Source organism: Orcinus orca, chromosome 3, assembly GCF_937001465.1.
Source record: "Orcinus orca chromosome 3, mOrcOrc1.1, whole genome shotgun sequence".
Classification (NCBI taxonomy): Eukaryota; Metazoa; Chordata; class Mammalia; order Artiodactyla; family Delphinidae; genus Orcinus; species Orcinus orca.
Window position 1 is genome coordinate 122,953,957 of NC_064561.1, and position 22,058 is coordinate 122,976,014.

The window sequence follows — 22,058 nt, forward strand, 5'->3', positions numbered from 1 at the left end:
CCCTCACACTTGAGCCTTTAACTCAGAACGCCCCGCGAATCCCTTGTTTTCCTTGTGAGTGTTCCGGCTGAGCGGCCCGTACAGACCCTGCCCGTTTTCATTGGCTTCGGGGGTTGTTTTTGGAGTGGCTAACAGCTGTCTGCCAGGCTGTCTGAAACTGCCTTCCTGTGCTCTCTGCCGCTGCTCAACTTCACAGAACTATTGTTCCTGTTGAGCCTTTTTCTTAAAATCTTTCCCAGCTGTATCCTGATATGGTAAACCACTTAAATTAGCTCCAGATTGTTCTGTTTATTTTGTGTTAGATAAGCGACAAAATACAGTCCCGGCAGCCAGCCAGGAGGAGGGTGGAAGTGGGGGGATGGGGATGGAAGGACACTAGCAAAGTCTTTTACAAAAGGTAGAGTTCCCAGACGGAACCGTGAAAAGGCACAAATGTGATGCAGTCACGGGTCCTGCCATTTACATGTGATCCTGATGGGCTGGCCAAGTCATAACTTTGGATCTGAGCACACCTCAGTTCAGAAAAGAAAACCAAGACCCCAGCACTAAGTCACACAAGCAGGAAGCTCAATTTCTATTATTGGAAATAGATACAGTATCTCTGTCAGCCACAGGTCTGGTTGCCGGGCCAGCTGTCCACGTACCATGCTTGATGCCCTGATGGTGACAGTGTCACTTTTGTTTATTTATTTAATCATCCGTCAGTATTGCAGCGCATGGTAGCTGATGGGCTCAAAACTGGCTGAAGTTCACCAGCCTCCCTATATGCTCGGCAATTGAAAACATTCTCTTCTGTGCTGTAATTTAAAGCTAGAAATCCAAAGATGTTGAGTCACCAGCATAGGTATTTTCCACACAGCTGCAAGTGAAAATTCACAATGGACTTGGCCATCTGTGCAACCGCTCTAGCCGTGGCCTTTCCTCCTCTGTGGCTGTCTGCTCACAGGGCCTCTCCGTGCAAAGCCTTCCTGAATACTTCACAAAAAGTATTTTCAAATATAATAGATGCTGTCCTCGAATGAAGATACTGCCTTTGTGATTGTAGGAATAAACCCAAATAAAATATGAAGACTAAACTTCCGAATGTTTTAACTCAGCTGAAGCACACGAACAGTGCCAGCAACCAGCTGAGTTACAACCATTATTGAGAATTTTGTCTGTGGTAATTCAAGACTCCCCAGGAAAGATCCCATGACTGGGCCTCCAGTCCTCACTCTGAACCAAAGTCCTGGAAATGCTTTTTACCAAATTGAGGGAAGGGGAGGGAAGAACAGGGTCAGAAGTAATAAAATGCCCTGAGAAACTGCCTCTTAGTTTTCCTTTGGGCAAATAAACTCAATGCGTAATAAAAATGTACAAAACCAACTTTGGAAGAATAATTACCCCATCAAGCCCTCTCCCCCTTGGGTGGAATGTGCCTTTTCCTCTCCATCAAGGTCTGGCCCAAGGTTGAACAGCCTCCATGTCACCCTCTCTAATTCCCCAGTTTTCATCTCTCTACTTTCTCTATATCCTTTTAAACCCCAATAGTGGACAGTCTTCTATCTTTCACCTGGGCTGGGCTTCTCATGTCCCTTGAGAGCAGGGACCGTGTATTGACCCTCTGTTGTCTTTTCCCGCAGTGCTGACAGCAGTCATGGGCACTGAGCAGGTGCTCAATTAAGGCCTTTCAAATAATAGTTTTCTTTTTTATTCTTACCTGGCATGAGGTGTCGTTCATTCTGTTTCTATATAAATTCAGGCAAAGGTAAAAACAACAACAACAAAACAAAGACGAACAGCAGCAAAACCCAGGACCAGACATCACAAGTCCCATGGGCCTATTCTCATTAAAATCATGAGCGTACCCTACTGGTGCTGGGCAGGATGGACCCGCCACATAAAGCCTGTCTCTCTCGTGGATTACAACTAAAAACTCTGGACAATACAGAAAACAACTGCCTGGGGCACCTAAAAAATAAACAACAGCAAGCAAATGGTGAACAGGGCTGAAGTCAAAGCATCACCAATCCCCTACACCCGGGGTGAGTTTTGTGGACTTTGTTTTCACTCCTCCGACTCTCTCGGCCTTGACCCAAGGGCTGATGGAATTATGGAACTATGAAGCAGGTGTTGGCAGCAGAATCTACAGGTGAAACCCCCTATTTCCGACCAGAGGTTTGGGAAAGGAGTCTTTTGCTAGAAAATATAGGGGAATTCACATTTTATTTGTTTCTTTTTTCTCTCTCTCTTTTCTCTCCTGACCCTGCCCCAAGGCCAGCCCCACTTGAGGATCTGCATTGCTTTTGTGGTAGTGGTTTGGGCTCCTAAAATGCAATAAGAAGGTTCTTTCTGACCACAGGACCAGGGAAAAGGGACCCCTTTTGTCCAAAGAGAGTAAGAGGATCCTATTACTTTATCTCTCTCTCTCTTTTTGCTACTTTGCTCCGAAAGACAACCTCAGTTGTGTTTTTAGGAGGCTAAAATCTGAGAGAAACCTGTCTTTCTGACCAGAGGAGCCAGTAAAAGGGAATGCTGGGGGCTGGAAAGTATAGGGGAATCTCAGAGAGGAAAGAGCTGGAGAAGAGGATCCCCTGATTCTGTGTGTAAACTGATATAAGTCCCAGGCTCAGCTCCAAGATGCGCAGGTGTCACACAGACCCAAAGAAGTAAAGCAAAGACTTCAGGGACTCACCTGTGGTATAAGTCACCGCCCGAGTCCCACACTGAACCCTGGGTTGGGCACACACTGGGTAAACCCAAACGTCATTGCAAAGACTTTAAAAACCAAACTGATATTAGGACCACTGTCCACAGACAAGACAGAACTTGTACTCTGAATCTAATTGGGTTAGTTATAACTATTCTCCATGAGATAAACTTGAACACTCTTGAAATGAATGGAAAAATAAAAATTCTCAAGAGAAATAGAAAGGGAAAAAACGAACCGAATTGAAATTTTAGAACTGAAAAATACAGTACCTGAAATTAAAAATTCACTCTATGGGCCCAATAGCAGAATGAAGATGATAGAGGAAAGGGTCAGTGAACTTCAAGATAGATCAGTAGACATTACACAGTCTGAAAGACAGAGAGGAAAAAGATGAAAACTTGAGCTGAGGGACCTATAGAACAATATCAAAAGGTTTAACATTTATGTCATCACAGTCCCAGAAGAAAAGGAAAAATATTGGTGCAGGAAAAAAGTACGTGAAGGGATAATGTCTGAAAACTTCACAAATTTGGTGAAAGATACATGTATAGATTCAAGAAGCTCAGTAAAATCAGATCAACCCAAAGAAAACCACATCTACACTGTAATCAAACTACTGAAAACCAAAGATGAAAAAACATCCTGAAAGCAGAAATTCTGATCATGGGGATTTACCCAAGAGGAATGAAAACATGTTTGTACAAAAACCTGTGCCCCCATGTTTATAGCAGCTTTATCAATAATTGTTAAAAACTGGGAAAAAACTCAATGTCCTTCAACTAGTAAATAAATGAAACTGTGGTACATCTGTACAGTGGACCATTACTCAGCAATATAATGAACCATTATACATGCGCTAACTTGCATGAATCTCAAATGCATTATGCTGAGTGCAAGAACCAGACTCAAAAGGTTACACACTGTGTGATTCTTCCTATATGACATTCTGGAAAAGGAAAACTTTGAAGATGGAGAAAACATCAGTTGTTGTCAGGGGTTAAGGGTTGGGTGGAGGATTTGACTATAGAGGGGTAGCACAAGGGACTGATTCTGGGGTGATGGAGTTGTTCTGTATCTTGTGTTGACCTTAAAAGTTATTTTACCAGCAAAAATGAGTTTATTCAGGAATGGCGAAGAACTGCACATTCAGGACAAGCAAGATACAGCAAAAGAATAGGCAAGTCCAACAAAGGAGAGGGATATTATTTTATAGAGAAAAAGGAAGAAGTTGGGAAGGGTTGTTTTGAATGAAAGTCCATTGGAGAAAAGTGAGAGTTCGAGGTGAATGTGGTTTTTCATTGGCTGAGTCGCTGAGGTGGTCGATTTCTTGTAAGAGATACAATGTACGTCTTTTCCTGTTGAGGTCCGGTATTTGATGATTCTTTCCTGTTGGTGATTCTTCTGTTGGGGTCTGTAATTGACAGTTCTTCCTGAAATTGACATTGATTGGTACTGTGTGAGAACTTCCCCTTCTGGCCTTCAACTCCATTTTAGTGAGTCTTCCCTTTATTAATTTTCACATTCAATTGTGGTGCTAGATATATGACTTCATTTGTCAAAATTCATAGAACTACACACCAAAACAAGTGAATTTTACCGTACACAAATCAGAAAATAAAAAATAAATCACTAGCACAGTATTTCATATCTGATAGGGTTAATATATCTTCATATGACTCATGAAGAATGGAAAGATTCATGTAATCTCTTATCTATTTTGAAGTCATTTTCCACTTGATTCCACATTTAAACTTGCAGGAAGCCAAAAATGGAATACACAATGAAGCAGTCTCTTTGGGTACATACAAAAAGCTTTCCAAAAGAAAATTTTGTGTCTCACATGCCAGGCAGATGTTTTGTAGGGTCAGCTTACCACAAAAGGCCCTGATGAAAAACTGAGGTATAAAAAGTAGGGGTCTGTAAGAGAAAGAGAGACACATTGATTCCAGAAGAGATCTACCGTTTTTAAAAGAAGCCAAGTCAATTTGATGGATTGGTGAAAACAAGAACAAAGAATCTGCCATGTCCCGGAAGCTCTGGGTTTTGATAATTAGGGTGGTGTTGAGAATGCACTGTCTAAAAGACTCACATCTGTTGTACTGAGGTATAACCTGGCCTGTGCTCTGAAATATACATGGAGTGGGCAGGCTTGGACTGTTTCCGTGAAGCAGATCGTATACATTTTAGTGACAACAGGAAGAGTTTTCCTGAATGTAGGGTTTCTTCCTTAACCCACCTCTCATCCAAAGGGCAAAAAATGTAGAATGGATGCTTAATTGCAGTGAGATCCCACCGGCTGACCAGAGCTGCACTTTACTCCACTGCTTATTCTGCCTTTGAAGTTACATTATCACTCTGTTTCATCTTACACCATTATGGGTCTTATCAATTTTAATACATAAATATATTACCAAACGTGTTGATTTTAAGAACATTTGCCTACCTCCAAGTCACAAAGATATTCTCTTATGCTTTTCTATAAAAGATTTATGGTTTTAGCATTTACGTTTAGGTCTTTGGTCCATCTTTTTCTTCTCATACAGCTTTGTTTTGTTAAGATATAATTCACATCACCATCAAATTCATCCTTTGAAAGTGTACAATTCAGTGGTTTTTAGTATATTCACAGAGTTGTACAATCGTCATCATTATCTAATTTTTTTTATCACCCCCACAAAAAAAATCCTGTATCCATTAGCATTTTCCCCTTCCTCCCAGGCCTTGGAAGCCACTAATCTACTTTCTGTCTCTATAGATTTGCCTATTCTGGACATTTCATGTAAAGGGAAAAATACAGTATATGGCCTTTTTATCTGGCTTCTTTCATTAGCATAATGTTTTCAGGGTTCACCAATATTGTAGAATGTGTCAGTACTTCATCTTTTTATTGTGGTCCTTTTTTTTCCCTGTATATTGCTGAAAATATATCACATCTTATCCATTCATAATTAATGGCATTGAGTGTTTCCACTTTTGGGGGCTGTTATGAATAATGCTGCTATGAACATTCATGCACAAGCTTTTGTGTGGATATATGTTTTCATTTCTCTTGAATACACACCTAGGAGTGGGATTTCTGGGTTATGTGGTACCTTTATGTTTAACTTCTTGAGGGACTGCTATTTCCAAAGCAGCTGTGCCATGTTACGTTCCCACCAGCAGTGTATGAGGGTTCCAGTTTCTCTACATCCTCACCATCACTTGTCATAGGCTTTTTTATTATAGCCATCCTAGTAAGTGTGAAGTGGTGTCTCTTGTGGTTTTGATTTGCATCCCCTTGGACATTTTTTTTCATGTGCTTCTTGCCCATTGTATATCTTCTTTGGAGAAATATCTGTTCAAGTCCTTTGCTCATATTTTAATTTTTTTTTTTTTTTTTTTTACTATTGAGTTGAAATATGAGCCATCTTCAATTAATTTTTCTGTAAGTTGTGAAGTAGGGATTGGTCAAGGTTCTTTCTTCCCCCTCCCGTAGATATTCAGTTATTCTAGAATCACTTGTTGCAAAGACTTTTTCCTCGGCTGACTTATTTGGCACCTTGGCTAAATATCAAATAATCACTAATGGGCGGTTCTTTTATTAGGCTCCCTATTCTAGTACCAAGCTGTCTGGAGTACTGGAGCTTAATATAGGAGGTCTTGGAAGTTGGGTAGTGTAATTCTCCCAGGATCATTCTTTTATTTGAAAATTACTTGCAATCCTAGGATAAGCCTCGTTTGCTCATCATGATTGTGGTAGGCAGGGCAATGTTCCCTTCGCTTCCCCCAAAGATGTTCACGTCCTAAAGACCTGAACCTCTGAATATCTTATGTTATATGGCAAAGGGGAACTAAGGTTGCAGATTGAATTAAGGTTGCCAATCAGGTGACCTTAAGATGGGAATATTATCTGACTGGGCCAAATGGAATCACAAGTCTTTAAAAGTGGAAGAGAGGGGGCTTCCCTGGTGGCACAGTGGTTGAGAATCTGCCTGCCAATGTAGGGGACACGGGTTCAAGCTCTGGTCTGGGAAGATCCCCCATGCCACGGAGCAACTGGGCCCGTGAGCCACAACTACTGAGCCTGCGCGTCTGGAGCCTGTGCTCCACAACAAGAGAGGCCGCCATAGTGAGAGGCCTGCTCACCGTGATGAGGAGTGGCCCCCGCTCGCCGCAACTAGAGAAAGCCCTCGCACAGAAACGAAGACCCAACACAGCCAAAAGTTAATTAATTAATTAATTAATTTAGGAAAAGTGGAAGAGAGGGACAAAGAGGAGGTCAAAGTAATACCAAGTGAGAAGACTCAACTGCCATTGCTGACTTTGAGGATTGGAGGAAGAGAGTGTTGAGCGAAGGAATTCTAGCAGCTTCTAGAAACTGGCTAAAAAGAGATCCTCCTCTCTTGCCTCTGAAAGGGAATGCAGCCCTCCCAACACTGTGATTTAGCCCAATGAGACTTGCCTTCAGACTTACAACTATAAGATGATGAACTTGTGTTAAGTGGCTAAATGTATAGTAATTTGTTATGGCAGCCATAGAAAACTAACACAATCACGTATTATCATTTTTATACATAGCTGGATTTGATTTACTGACATTTTATTGAGGATTTTTGCACCTCTGTTCATTGTAGTTTTCTTTTTGTGTAGTGTCTTTGGCTATGGAATCAGTAATGCTGGCCTCGTAGAATGAGTTGGGAAGTTTAGGCTTCTCCCTGTTTTCTGGAAGATAAATTCTGATTTTTATTCTCGTGTTCATCTCTGCTCTCTTTCATTCTTCTGTACTTCTAGTGTGGAATGGCCTCCTTTAAGTCCAGTTGTATTCATATATAGTCCAGGCAATTATCTCACCACTTTGCTATATATTCTGTGCCTGCACGTTTTCATATGAAATACATGCTATTTTATTATCAGTTGCCATTTTTCCTTTATATTACATTTAAAGTTATTTTAAAAATTAGGTGTGCAAGTGTATGAATTCCATTACAGGGAGTCAAAAGAGCACGACAAAACATTTGTTATAATAGGGGAGTGTAAGACTTGAAAGGCTTGAGAACCATGATATAGAAGCTTTTTTCCCTATTTCAGAACTTTCCCAGTTATTACAGGTGCTATTAGATAAAAAGCTAAAATCTGTGAATGAGCCTGCAGGCAGGTCACATATTACCACATCCACAATAAAAACCAAATAACCACAACAGTAAAAACACCGTCTGTCTCACCTGCAGGGTAACTTAACACAACTATTCTAGCCACCAAACACAGGGTGTCCAGCCATAATGCTCACACATATGCCTGGTAATCACAGGTTTCAATCCACGAAAGTAGACGTGCAAAAAAGTGTAACTTGCTCCCCCCGCTCCCCCACCTGCAGCTGAGCTCAGTCCTTCTGGGGTCCCAACTCTGACCTGGAATCATTTTCTCTCTTTTCCGTGTATAGGCTTAACTCTATGCCATGATAGTAAAAGTTTCTGTGTGCCTGCAGTTGTGACCTGAAAATGACAGGTGGGGGTGGTCACATTATAGTGATCTAGGTGGGCTCAGAGACATGAATATGGGCTATAAACCTTTTTCTAGGTCTAAGCTGTCCTTAACTATACCCCGAGCCTCTTACTGTCTTAATGATGTAAGGTTATCATTTTAATTTTTTCGTTATTGTGTTATGCTTCATACAGTGGTGTCCTTAATATACATCCGTGTGGATCACTTAACACTAGAAAAACAGGGAAATTCTTTTTTTTTAGTTTTAAAACTAAAATTCATATTTTTTTCTTTTAAAATGCATATCTTTTCTGCTCCTTCCCTCATTCTTAGGAGACCAACTCCAGCAGTCTGCACCTATCCAATCTGCTATGAAATTAGGAAGCCAGCCATCATACATATTATTAGAATTGTGTCTGAAACCAAATGGGCCCTGAGTTAGGATCTGATTGCAGGGACTTGGTGTTGCCTATTGTGGTCACTCAGGGCAGTTATTTTTATTCGTTTGGTTGTTTGGTCTTGTTTCTTAACCCCAGCTCATGGCTGATCAGGAGACGTTGCGTTTCCCACGTACCGGACCTCTCTCTCTCTCAGCGTCCTTTGGTCTCGCTAAAGTGCCTCCACTTACCTACTTGCCTCTCATTGGGCAAAAGGGACCCAGGCTTCCTGCCACACATTCTCTTCTCATCCAGCTGCCTTCACTCCCAACAGCTAGCACTCTCTTCCCCTGCCCTTGGGATGGCCAGGGTCACCTGGACTTCTCCTCCCTCTCACTGACCCCTTCATCCTGGTCAGAGGGGTACTGCTCACCTCACGTGGTCAGGAGGGCCAGGAGTCTGAGAACTCAGAGTTTGTTTCACTCTGCCTTTGGAACAGGTGTTATCTGCAGATCTGAAGGGAATCTTGTTCCTATACCTTTATTGCTTCCCTGGTGGCGCAGTGGTTGAGAGTCCGCCTGCCGATGCAGGGGACATGGGTTCGTGCCCCGGTCCGGGAAGATCCCACATGCCGCGGAGCGGCTGGGCCCATGAGCCATGGCCGCTGAGCCTGCACGTCCAGAGCCTGTGCTCCACAACGGGAGAGGCCACAACAGTGAGAGGCCCGCGTACCGCAAAAAAAAAAAAAAAAGAAAGAAGCTTGACACAGAACACCCGCCATCTAATGTGTAATTGAATCAGGCCCTTGAGCCTCCTGCACCGCGTGCCTGGGTTCTCCTCTCTCTGATGTTGGTTGGCTCTACCCCGTCATTCTGGTTACAGCTTCTCTGAGAGGCCTAGTCACCAGTTACCACGAGTAGAGAGATCCTACCTCTTTTTCTACTCACTGCATGTGAAAGGACCTTGTCTGTCTTATTTTCTGCCATTTTCTGCCATTTTCTGCCATTTCCCCAAAGCTAGAGTGGTCCATGGGCCATGAAATCCAGAAAGATTTGTTACAGGGGTGAGTGAGGACTCTCTTCCCATCCAGGACGGTGCTTCCTCAAATGCTCTCCAACAACCCCTTTGACTTTGGGTAACTGATCCAGATTGGACAAACAATTCTGGAATTTGTGGGTTGGATTTGTTTAAATCCTCATGGGATTCCAGGAGTGCCTCTTGCCAATATCCTGTAAAATAAGCAGCATCTGTGTGCAGAACAGCTTCCTAAAAGTTAAGGTCAGGGGGTGGCTGGAGGAAAGCTCAGAAAACCCTCTGCAGTAATCAGAGTTAATTTTTAGTGTCTTCAGTCTCCATTTTTGGTGGCCTTTTCTCCATTCACTTATTTGTTCCCCCCTCTCCACCCTCAAATCTCGAGGCTTCCTCTTTGGCAGGTCTCTGCTAGATCTTGGGGAATGCAAAGAAGAATGAGACATTGTTCTTGTCCCGGAGAGCCAGAGTTCTCAGGGAAGACAAACCACGAATAACTGATTAACACCATACAGAGATAAGTGTGATAGAAAAGTATAAAGTGCAGGAGGACAGTGAAGAGACAGAGGTTGTCTGGGGGGAGTAAATTAAAAACAGCAGTGTGACATTATTAAGTCAAGCAGGAAAGATGGGGAGGGCATTTTAGGCAAAGGAGCCAACCTGTACCCAGGCAACGTCAGCATGTTGTATTCTAACAACAAGAAGTAAGTTCTCTGTGACTGAAGCACAGTGCATGCTTTGTGGGGAAGGGCAGGAGCTGATGCCCCAGAAGTAGTTTGGAGCCACATATGAAGGATTCCATGTGTTGGACTGAAGTTTGAACTTTTTCCTGATTGGGAAGCAGTTAGAGGTCTTTAAACACGCTTGTGGCCTGTTTGGTTTGGGCTTCACAAAGATGCCTCTGATAGCAACGTGAAACATTCTGTATGTTACCCCAGGAGTCTAGGTGAGACCCGTGCTGGACCCAAGGCAATGGGGCTGGAGAATGGGGAGGTGGATTGGAAATCCATTTTCATGATCAACTTGGCAGAAGTGAATGTGTTGAATGTAGAGCAAGAGGGAAAGAGAAGAACATCAGATTGTAAATTGAATGTCTCGGTAGATATGTTCTCTAGAACCTTTCATTAGGAGAAGATTGAATTTACCTAATCCTTTAGATGACTACTAAGACATACATTAACTCTCCAATTTGCTTTAAGTAAAAATTTAGTCTAAAAGAATCAACCATGAGTAGTAACAGGTCCTTTATCGGACAAAGAGTCTTCTTGGTCTCTGAAATCCTGTTGTCTGCTCATCTGTCACACTCCCGTGGGTGGCCTGTTCAGAGGGATGCCCAGGCCCTGGTGCAAGGCTGCTGGAGCCTTCCTTGCTTTTTTCTCCAGGATCCCCATGTCAGAGTGAGGAGCTGTCTTGGATAAGCCAGGGTTGAAGGATCCATGGGGGCAGCAAGGTGGAGATATACACTGATGGTTCAGGGCAGCCTTCTAAAGCCAAGCCACAACATGACCCTGTTTGGGGAGTAGTCCTAAAACCTAGTGCTGTTGTCGTGGTTCCATCTTAATTTTTATCAGCTGGATGCAAATGAGGCTTCACTGTCATATACTTAATGTGTTTGCTCGGGTCTTTGGCTAACCAGTGTTTTTCATGACGTTTTGACAGCTATTTTTGTTCAATAATGAATAATAAAGTGAGATTTACCATCTGTAGATGACATTTGTTTTATTTTGACATTTATTTTCTATACGGCAAAGATTTTATAATTAGGTTTTCCCCCTGCCAAAAACATTGCTGAAAAATGATTTCCCCCCAAAAAATGTTTCATAGCTTCCTTTACTAGTTGGAGTCATCTTATTTTTTTTCTTTTTTTTTTTTCGGAAACCAATTGAACTCGTATTGACACCAACTACATGACTCTCCTCAGTAGCCTTATGGGAATGGATAAAGTGGCTTGACCCAAGATAACACTGATTGGACTTAGCAATGTTACTTTTGAATAAAACCAACCCTATTTTCCCCCCTAAGATGGCTTAGAGTTCATAATGGTCACAAACGAATACTACAGGTAAAACATTTAAAAATTTGATCCAAGCCTTTTCTATCCTCCCACACTTGAAAGGTACCTGATGAACACCAATTTCCCAATCCTAGCATCACTAGCTTACAAACCTTAGGGTTAAAAACTCCCTTCTCATTTACCTAGTGTTCAATTTCCATCAGTTTCGATATACAGTAGTGTAAATACCATGACTATTTTGCATGAAGTTAAGTATTCTACAGATCCCAGAGTCATAGGATTGAATCAGGAACTCCCACCTTTTATGTGAACTTCAGTGGTACCATGGAGGCCAAGGCAATTTAATTTAGGTTAACCAGGATTTGTTTCAATTTGTAAGAGAAACATCTTGCAACAGGTTTTTTCAATTCTCTTAAAAAATGGTGGCATTCCTTTACTTTTCGCCTTTTGGAAGCAGCAGTTACATAAGTGGAATAGTAGATTAAGTCTAAAAATGTGGGCCCTAGTCAACTTTCATTATTTTTCTGCATATGATCATGATAAAGGATCACAACATCCTTCACATGTCCAAGGAAAACCCAATTTAAAGTTTGTCCTTGCCAAACTCCATGAAACAGCCACTTTAGAGTAAACCAGCAGAGCATTGCATCACCCCAGTAAAGCTGTAGATTTCATCACATGCACCAACAAATCTACATGGCTCCTTTCTGCACTCCTCTTTTACAGAATTTTACACCTATTGTACCAAATGGCATTTTTTTTAAATTTATTTATTTTATCTTTTTGGCTGCATTGGGTCCTCATTGCTGCACGCGGGCTTTCTCTAGTTTCAGTGAGCGCGGGCTACTCCTCATTGCAGTGCGTGGGCTTCTCATTGCAGTGGCTTCTCTTGTTACAGAGCACCGGCTCTAGGCATGCAGGCTCAGTAGTTGTGGCATGCGGGCTCAGTAGTTGTGGCTTGCAGGCCTAGAGCGCAGGCTCAGTAGTTGTGGTGCACAGGCTTAGTTGCTCCGTGGCATATGGGATCTTCCTGGACCAGGGCTCGAACCCATGTCCCCTGCATTGACAGGTGGATTCTTAACCACTGCACCACCAGGGAATCCCCCAAACAGCATTTTAAACACGGACATATCAACTCCGTAATAAAGCAAAAACAAAGGCATTTCCCTTATTAGAAACAAGATACACCATCACTTAAAGTCTTCAAATATTATTGAACTTTAACTTTCAGAATTTGACAATGCATTCAATGAACAATCTGCACACAACAATCTGTTTAACAGACATTAAAAAACACTTTCAAGCAGACATGGATGTCCTAAACTGTTTATTAGGTAAGAATTTTACAAACATTACTTATATTAGCGGTAGTGGTGGAGCTGGAGAGTATTGCGCCTTCTCCAGGCTGCGCAGCGAGAACCCCCCGATCGTGTCGTGGAACTTGTGGCCCTTGCCAAGGCCGCGGCTCTTCCTGCCTGCAGACGTCAGCCCCCACATCTCCCTGTGCTTGTGGACTGGTTTGGTGATCCACTGGGTGTCAGGGTGTCTTCTGATAGCTTTATGGAATGGATCAATGAGGATAACCTCAAAAAATTAGTACGTAGAATCTCCACCAACACAGTAAGAATTCAGGACCCTCAGGGCTCCACAGTGGCGTCCAGCTCGCTCCTGGGCAACAGACTGAAGACTTCGAGCAAATGAGCTGGTTGACATCATGGTGGACACGCGTGCTGTAGGTGATACCCTTAGGAACTGGGCATTTTTGGCCACCGCGGCGCACACGAATCCGACATATGGCATAACCTTGCTTGGCCTTGTAGCCCAGCCTGCACGCCTTGTTGGGCCGGGTGCGGCAGGGCGCCCGGAGCAGCGCCGAGAGCTGGCGGTACTGCTGGCAGCGCACCCTGAGCAAAAGTGCATCGCATCCGACTGCTTCCTCCTCCTCCATAGCTCCTGGAGGTACTTGTAAGCGCGCATCTCGGCTCACCTGATGGCTGCCGCCAGACAGAAAGGCGAGTCATCTTATTCTGATTTGGAAGTTTTTTCATAAGTCAGCCAGGAAATGCAACCTGAACATTTTCTCTTGAAAATTAATTCTTAACAAGAACAAAAATTAACTTTTGCCCAGAGGAAAATTAGGAGAGAAAATGAAAAGAAACGTGTTTGAAATGGTGGTGGTTTCATTGTCTTTTTTTGTTTTTGTTTTAACATCTTTATTGGAGTATAATTGCTTTACAATGGTGTGCTAGCTTGTGCTTTACAACAAAATGAATCAGTTATACATATACATATGTTCCCATATCTCTTCCCTCTTGCATCTCCCTCCCTCCCACCCTCCCTATCCCACCCCTCCAGGCGGTCACAAAGCACGGAGCTGATCTCCCTGTGCTATGCGGCTGATTCCCACTAGCTATCTACCTTATGTTTGGTAGTGTATATATGTCCATGCCTCTCTCTCACTTTGTCACAGCTTACCCTTCCCCCTCCCCATATCCTCAAGTCCATTCTCTGGTAGGTCTGTGTCTTTATTCCTGTTTTACCCCTAAGTTCTTCATGACATTTTTTTTCTTAAATTCCATATATATGTGTTAGCATATGGTATTTGTCTTTCTCTTTCTGACTTACTTCACTCTGTATGACAGACTCTAGGTCTCCATTGTCTTTTTGAACTTTATGTCAGACTTAAGTGAACGATATTGGAAGCCCCCTTCTCTACCTTGTTTCAAATGAGCTGATTGTATTCTTGCTGTTACTCTGATCAGTTTTATGTCCAACTCCTTGAAATACCTGGGCAAATGCACTAGAACCAATGGACAGCACCCTATTTCTCAAAGGCCTAAGTGTGTGGATTTTTGCTGGTAAGTGGAGACCGTCAGCCAGTGCCGCCTGGCCAGGTCCCTGGCAAAGCTGAATTGTCCTCTTCATGCAGTGGATTCTGCAGTTGGCTTTGTGACTGGGGAGCCCAAGAGGATGAGTTGCAGGTGTGTCAATTAACAGTGCTTTCTCCCTGGAGTGCTCTCAAAAAAATGATGGAGGAAGCCACATCGATAACAGACGATAGAATCGCTTATCATTGCTAATGGGAAAAACATCACAGAAGCTAATGCAAAAACAGTCACACGCACTGCATCGGCACCTCCCAAATAAGATGTGGAAACACCTTCCACCTAGCAGCCGTGGCCAAATTCTCGTTACAGCCCAGAGTATTTTCCTTCCTGAGTCATACCTCAAGGGCCTAAGATCAGATTCCAGACCCACCCCACGCTTCTCCCCATCACCTCCACTCTTGTTTCTACCATCTTCATCATCCACCATTTTTGTACTGAGCACTAACAAATAGGTGGAACTGAAAGAGACATTATCTAATATTTCAAAGGAGTGTTATCTATCAAAAATGGAGACAGCAGGCATCTTCTACAAGCCCTGAGCCAGTATCATTTATAGCAATCCAGACAGCACAGGGAAATGATAGTGCTGTCTTAGCCATTCTTAACTTCACAGGTAGAGTGTAAACACTTCTTCCCAGTGTATTTTTGTATCACATGAACAGCACCTTCTTTTACGTTTTGATACAGTGGTTATTGGTGACTGATACCCAGTGGAGTGTGAGGAATTCCCTTTGTCTAAAGATGGTGCCCCCTGTTTTGAGCGTGCAGGTCTGCTCATGTGAAATAGAATGTGTATTTAATAAACTGGCTTGGGTGACCATTTGCTTTGTCAAGAAGAGATGTGAGGTTTAAGAAAAGGTTCTCGTCTGATAGCAAATGATGAGATTGATTGTCACCCACCTGTGTTGAAGAACTGTTACCTTCCTCTAACGTAGCTCAAGACCCTTCCTTCTCCCTCTCATGAGGCACAGAGAAGAACTGAAGACCTGGTGTGTTAAGGGCTTGATCAGAAGCCTCCTTGACAGTAGAGCCTTGAATTTCTTACCCACCAGCAACAGAGGCTCCTCGTAAGGGAATTGTCATCACCTTGAGATAGCTCTCCTGCTGTATCATGGGAAGAGTGTAAACTTAGCTGAGGTTGACCATGCTTATGTTTTTCATAGAGAAGTAAAGTTTTATATAGATATAAAACTCACTGTATACTAGGGACCTCAGGAGCAGGGCACTCTGGGGGCAGGAGGAGCCTGGGAGTCACACAGACATTGTTTGAATCCTAGCTTTGCCACTTATTAGTTGTTTGGCATTTTCAAGTCTCTCATGACAAAATAGTTATAATACTAGACTATTTGTATTGTTATAAATATTAGCTACCATTTATTGAGAACTTAGATTGTGCCACGTCCCCAGCCCCAAACCATTATTATAAATGATGTCACTTAATTCTCACCATAATACATGAATGAGGTAGGAATTATTATCTCTACATTAAAGATGAGAAACTGAGGCAGTGTATTGCCCTGGGTCACACACCTAGTGAGTGGCTGGCATCATGCTTCAATTCCAGGTCTATCGGACTCCAGAGTCTGTGATAATGTGAAATTCAAAGGGTGCCTGGTGCAGAGTGGGTGCTTAACAAATACTGGTCCTTTTTCCTTCCATGAGCATCCTTTGGCTTTGATAGAGCTTGATTTCTGTGTTAGATTTCTTTATACATAATGTTCTATAGAGCACATCTGTCATACTGCCCTCCTGTGGTTCATTTGGATAACAGTGGCTTTTAGAAAACATTTAATCGGAGTGTAATGCACATGCAAATAAGTGATATTTAAAACATATCTCTAAAGTCACCTAAGTGTATGAGTACTTTTGGAGATAATATGATTCTACAACCTCAGTATGTAAGAAATATGACTTTTTACTTTCTACAGTCCAACTTAATTTCTAACTCTGAGCCCCACCCAGCTGGTAAGATACTGAAGTCACTTTTGTATCTTCTCTGGCTTCCCCAGTGTCCTCCATTCCCTTGGCTGTCTTGGGAGAGAAACCTTCTCTTCCCTGGCATACAGTATACAATGAAGCTTTGTCCTGCCATCCTGTCAAGAAGGGAGGAATTTTTCTGGCAATTATTTTTTCCATCCAACTGTTCTGTGTACAGAGACATTTAACCCACTGGGGAAGTCTTCAACTTTCACTCTTAAGAGTTCAGATCACCAGGGAGTCAAATATTAATTCTGTTACCAGTTTAAATGTTAGAAAAATTTTCCAGGAAGAAAATAAAAAGGTTCATTATCCCCACTAATTAGGAGACTTAGGTTCCTAAGTGAAACTTATTCAGAGGTGTCTTTTCATGTACGGGGAGGGGCTCCACCTACCTGGGTTCACTCTCCTGTGTTACACAAAGTTGCATGCATGCGTTTGAATCCTAGTCATTGCTCAGCACAGGGCTCTATCCCAAGCAGTTCCCCTCAGGGGCCTCTCTTGTTTTTCAGTGGCCCTCTCCATGGAGGATTTAAAGGTCTAGTGTCAGACATGTGCCGTGCTGAGCCCTGGTTATGTCTGTGGGATGGAGGGTTGTGTTGGGTGGGAGGAGGGTAGCTGTTATGGGAGAGGGGAAAGAGGAATCTTCTTTCTTAGTTCCTAAGCACCACTTAATAATAACATGCATCCAAGTCTTCTGTTCTTAAATGTATCTAATAGTTAGCCTTGTCCTCATGCTATGACCTAATTGTGTTTCAGATAACGGTGGGCAGACATTGGCAGGGGGCAATAACTGGCCCCTTCGAGGAAGAAAGTGGAGCCTGTGGGAAGGAGGCGTGCGAGGGGTGGGCTTTGTGGCCGGCCCCTTGCTGAAACGGAGGGGCGTGAAGAACCGGGAGCTCATCCACATTTCCGACTGGCTGCCGACCCTGGTGAAGCTGGCGGGGGGCAGCACAGAGGGCACCAAGCCTCTGGATGGCTTCGATGTGTGGAAAACCATCAGGTACCTGCCCGCCTGTCTCTTTTCCCTCCCAGGACAGAAGCTCTAAGAACAGCTTGACTTGATTGAGAAGGATTGCTTTTGCATGAATATGATAGTTCAGCTTGCAAATAGATGATTGCAAAAGAAGAAGAACTGCGTTTAGAAATACTGTAATTATATATGTATATATTTTTAAGTTCCGGATTTGAGACTGGGGGCCTGTGTTTTCTATGAGGAGCAAGATAGTCCTCTGTGGCTCACCCTCCATGAGAGGTCTTTAAAGTGGAAGCTGTGCTAAGAAGTAGGATAGGGTATTGTTTGCTTCCTGCAGAGGGTCAGGGGACCTGCCCTGTTGCCTGCTAGGAGAATGGAGGACCAAGCAGGGGGAACAGCTGGAATTTGAGTGGGGGAGCAGCTGTATACCCTTATTACACAATAAGTACCTAATGAGCACCTACTATATACCAAGCTCTGTTCTAGGTGTGGAGGAACTAGGAATGAACAAGACAGGCACCATCCTGGCTCTCACGGAGCTTATATTCTAGCTGGGGAGTCGGGGGGCAGGGGGTTAGGAATAAACAAGTAAACCCATAAATAAGTAGATGACGTCCCATAATGATCTGCACTAGGAAGGCAGTAAAACAGTGTGTTGTGATACCGAGAGCTGGCAGATGGGAAGGAGGTACACAGTCTGGGGAGCAGAACGCAGACTCAGCTTTGGAAATGGTGGCAGGGCCTTCCTGTTTAGCCACTGGCATGCCGAACAACGGCCCCCAAAATGGGGAGGTGTACACACCTGCAAGGGTGCAGGAAGAAAACTTTAGAACTTGTATTTGTAGTTAATTTTATCTCATCTTTTTTTAAGTATATATTTTATAAGGTATATAATATATTAGTAGATTAGTACATATATCCAATTGATAAACAAATATAAATGTACATATACTGGAGGTATTGTTTCTACTGATGGAGTGACAATGTCTAGTGTAATAGTTTTAAACCTCTGTTGGGTGTTACAGCAAGGGGTAGTGGCTGATTGACTGGTCCCCTAGTGACCAGGGGAAAATGACCTCCTCTGTTTACAGTTTGGATTTTCCCCTTAGATATAAGTGAAATTAAATAATTGAACTAGAGAATGGCCATTTTTACTTATTTATTATTTTTCTCTTGCATTTTGTTCAGAAAGCTTTTTTCTCAGCTTGAAATCTGCTAAACGTTTATATTTTCTTCTAAGTGTTGTGGTTTGATTTTCTTCCATGTAATTCTTGAACTGTTGTGAAATGATATTTTGTTACGTGAGGTCAACATCTAAATCAGAGGAATGGGGTTTTTCTCAGATTTTTGAATCACAGAGCTCCTTGAGACTCTGAAAGCTTTGAGGTTACCAAAAAAAGTACCTAAGCATATGTACAATAATTTAGATAGAATTTATTTTTATGATGTTAGATATTGATTACACATTCTTTTCTATGTACACATAGAAAAATATGACATTCTTTGAAACTCTTTGCCTCTCACTCATTTTTAATGCAAAAATTAATACCTACTTTATGATAAAAAGGAAATAAAAATTTCCAAGCAAAGCAAAACTTGAACTTCAGCTTATCGCCAACTTCCACCATGAAGGCTGTTGAAGTTTGACTTACAGATGCAGGAGAAAGTTTTGAGTGTTTTGATATGATAACATATGTGTCAGGCTTGCCATCCAATCAGTTTTGAGTTTTTTGTTTTGTTTCGTTTTGGGGGCAAAAAAAAAGAAGCACACTGGCTTATTGTGGCTTATAAAAGCACACGTGAGCAAATGGAGCTATCGTGGCATACTTGGCCAAATGAGGGTAGGCTTGAGTTGAGAAACAGTTGAATTTATTTTGAATAATTTCCTCTGTTCCCAGATTCACTGAGGTTCTGATCTTTGGCAAAGTGCAAGTCATTGATGTTCATCCCTATCACCAATTTTGGACTATAAACCCACACTTCAATCTTAAAATTATCTTTGTCAGAAGTAACGTTTAGGAGTTTGGCACATACTTGCTTCCGCCTGCCGAGGAATTGGAAGAAGTTTTGCCACCCTTAATTCCAGATTGCAGAAGGTCTTTCCTCAGTGTCAGAGGCATGCTGAACTCCTAGTGACCCATCTTGAATAGAACAGGAGCTCTGCATCCTTCAGCAGCAGACATAATGTTGACTGCAGGGCTGTAACTAGAATATTACAACCAAAACTATTGTCCAAGTACGTGAAACCATGAGAGAGTGGCTTTCCTTTTCTATTTGAAAAAAGTAAAATTTCTGCCCAATGTCTCATCAAGCATTTCAAGACTTTCCTCTGGAAATTCAGCAAATTTCTGTTTAGTAAGTGAAGAACTGCTCTCATTCTGCTCCATTTTCCTGATAAAAGATCCTGAAAGCAGTGATTCAGCCCCCACTGTCCCGATGAAGTTGATGCTTCTCACAACACTAGGCAAGCGTTCATTCAGTACCAGTGGCAGAGCATTTGGCACCCATGCCGGCCGATGCAGAAAGCAACCAGTCACATTGACGTCAGGAGCTTCTCTTCCAAAGCAGTAAAAACAAATGGACAGCCAAATGTCAGAGATTCTCAGTCTATGCCCAGAGTTCTCGACCTTTTTTTCAGTAAGATATTTACTTGGAAATACCATTTTCAAGATGATGGTAGTTTCTGAACATTTCAAAAAGGTCTCATGAAATAGGAATGCCAGTAATGGCAGTAACAGAGTCGGCTATGCTGAGAGCATCTGTTTCACTAGTTGCATAGTTACCAATTCCTCTTAGGTCTGCTCCAAAATATTAAATTTTAGAAGAAATAGCCATTCTGGAGTGGGTGACATTCCTTGCAATCTGAGTTCCTTGACAGCTTCAGTTTTTCATCTGTTCGAAGCCACAGAACATGTTTGTCAATTCTAGGGAACATGGCTTCTCCAAGTTCTTTCTGATTCTGTATGGTTTCTCTGCTTCTCAACTTGATAAGCAGCCTATAGGGTGTTTCAAGACACTTTGAAGGATTTTTAAACTTACTTTATATTTCATTAAATTTATATAACCATAGCAGAACCGCTAATCATAAAGGTAGGAATGTTTTTCCTTTCTAATCAATGGGAAACTCTTCTAGATGTTATAACATCACAGTGGGGACTTCCCTGGTGGCCCAGTGGTTAAGAATCCGCCTGCCAATGCAGGGCACACGGGTTCGAGCCCTGGTCCGGGAAGATCCCACATGCCGCGGAGCAACTAAACCCATGCACCACAACTACTGAGCCTGTGCTCTAGAGCCCGCGAGTCACAACTGCTGAGCTTGTGTGCCACAACTACTGAAGGTCGCGTGCCTAGAGCCCATGCTCCACAAAAAGTGAAGCCACCACAATGAGAAGCCAACGCACTGCAACGAAGAGTAGCCCCCGCTTGCCGCAACTAGAGAAAGCCCGGGTACAGCAACGAAGACCCAACACAGCCAAAAATTAATTAATTAATTTAAAAAAATGACAGTGGTGACAATCGAATATTACCTGATGATGTGAAATATCTTAAAAACTTAGTATGAAACTATAAAGACTTTCCCCACCTATGGTTTCAGTTTCAAGAGGAATTTTGAAGGGAAGATAAGTCACTTTTCACCCCATTTTCACAAATACCGTGAAGCCCAATGAAGTATAATTCTTTTTTTTTTTTTTTTGCGGTACGCGGGCCTCTCACTGTTGTGGCCTCTCCCATTGCGGAGCACAGGCTCTGGACGCGCAGGCTCAGCGGCCATGGCTCACAGGCGCAGCCACTCCACGTCATGTGGGATCTTCCCGGACCGGGACACAAACGCTTGTCCCCTGCATTGGCAGGCGGACTCTCAACCACTGTGCCAGCAGGGAAGCCCTGGAGTATAATTCTTAATGAGCCAAAGTTTAAGAACCTCTGAACTAAAATGATGCTTTATTTCAAATATTACCAAGACAGCCCAGACTGATTTTTGAGTAATTATTATTGAATAATAATTTCATTATTATTATTATTAAATATTTCCTTTTTCACTGATTGTTAGTACCGCTTTATGTTCTGAGTTCTTATTAGCGCTATGATCTGTCTTGGTGCCATCTATTTTAGTCCACTGGCGTAGCAGTTCTTGTGTTAGCACCTCACCGTTGTAATCTGTAATCTGTTGTAAACATACCTTTTAGAGTATATTTAAATACCTGGCAGAAATAGCTATTCACCTCCGCATTGTATTTCCTTTAAAAAATTTTCTTGACAAGTCCCACTTTTTAATTTTTTGTGATGAACTCTGGAATTATTTCATTAAAAGAAAAGCTTCTTAAAAATTAAATGAGATTAACCATGAAAATTAATTTGGGAAGAATGGAGAAATTTAGTCTTCTCACCTGGACACTTATAGTTGCCCTCTGCTTGCTGATGTTCTTTTCGTTGTTGTTTTTTGTTTTCTTAATTATTTTTTCTCCACGTATTTCATTTTGGATAGATTCTGTTAGTATGCCTTCAAGATTATTAATTTTTTCTCAATTCCTAATGTTCTATTAATTCCATCCAGTATATTTTTCTTTTTTAATCTATTTTTAAATGTGATAAAATAGACATAACAAAATTTACTATCTTAGCCATTTTTAAGTGTACAGTTCAG

At 42.2% G+C, this 22,058-nt stretch overlaps 1 protein-coding gene and 1 pseudogene across 1 annotated transcript in view; one reads left to right on the top strand and one right to left on the bottom strand.

The window, feature by feature from the left end:
• Window positions 1-22,058, top strand: part of ARSB (arylsulfatase B) — a 177,993-nt gene that overhangs the window by 62,005 nt on the left and 93,930 nt on the right. Inside the window, exon 5 of the mRNA XM_033430082.2 lies at window positions 17,197-17,440. Within this exon, the coding sequence (XP_033285973.1) occupies window positions 17,197-17,440 (244 nt within the window). The remainder of the gene's footprint in view (window positions 1-17,196; window positions 17,441-22,058) is intronic.
• On the bottom strand, window positions 12,887-13,743 carry LOC101281491 (60S ribosomal protein L15-like; annotated as a pseudogene).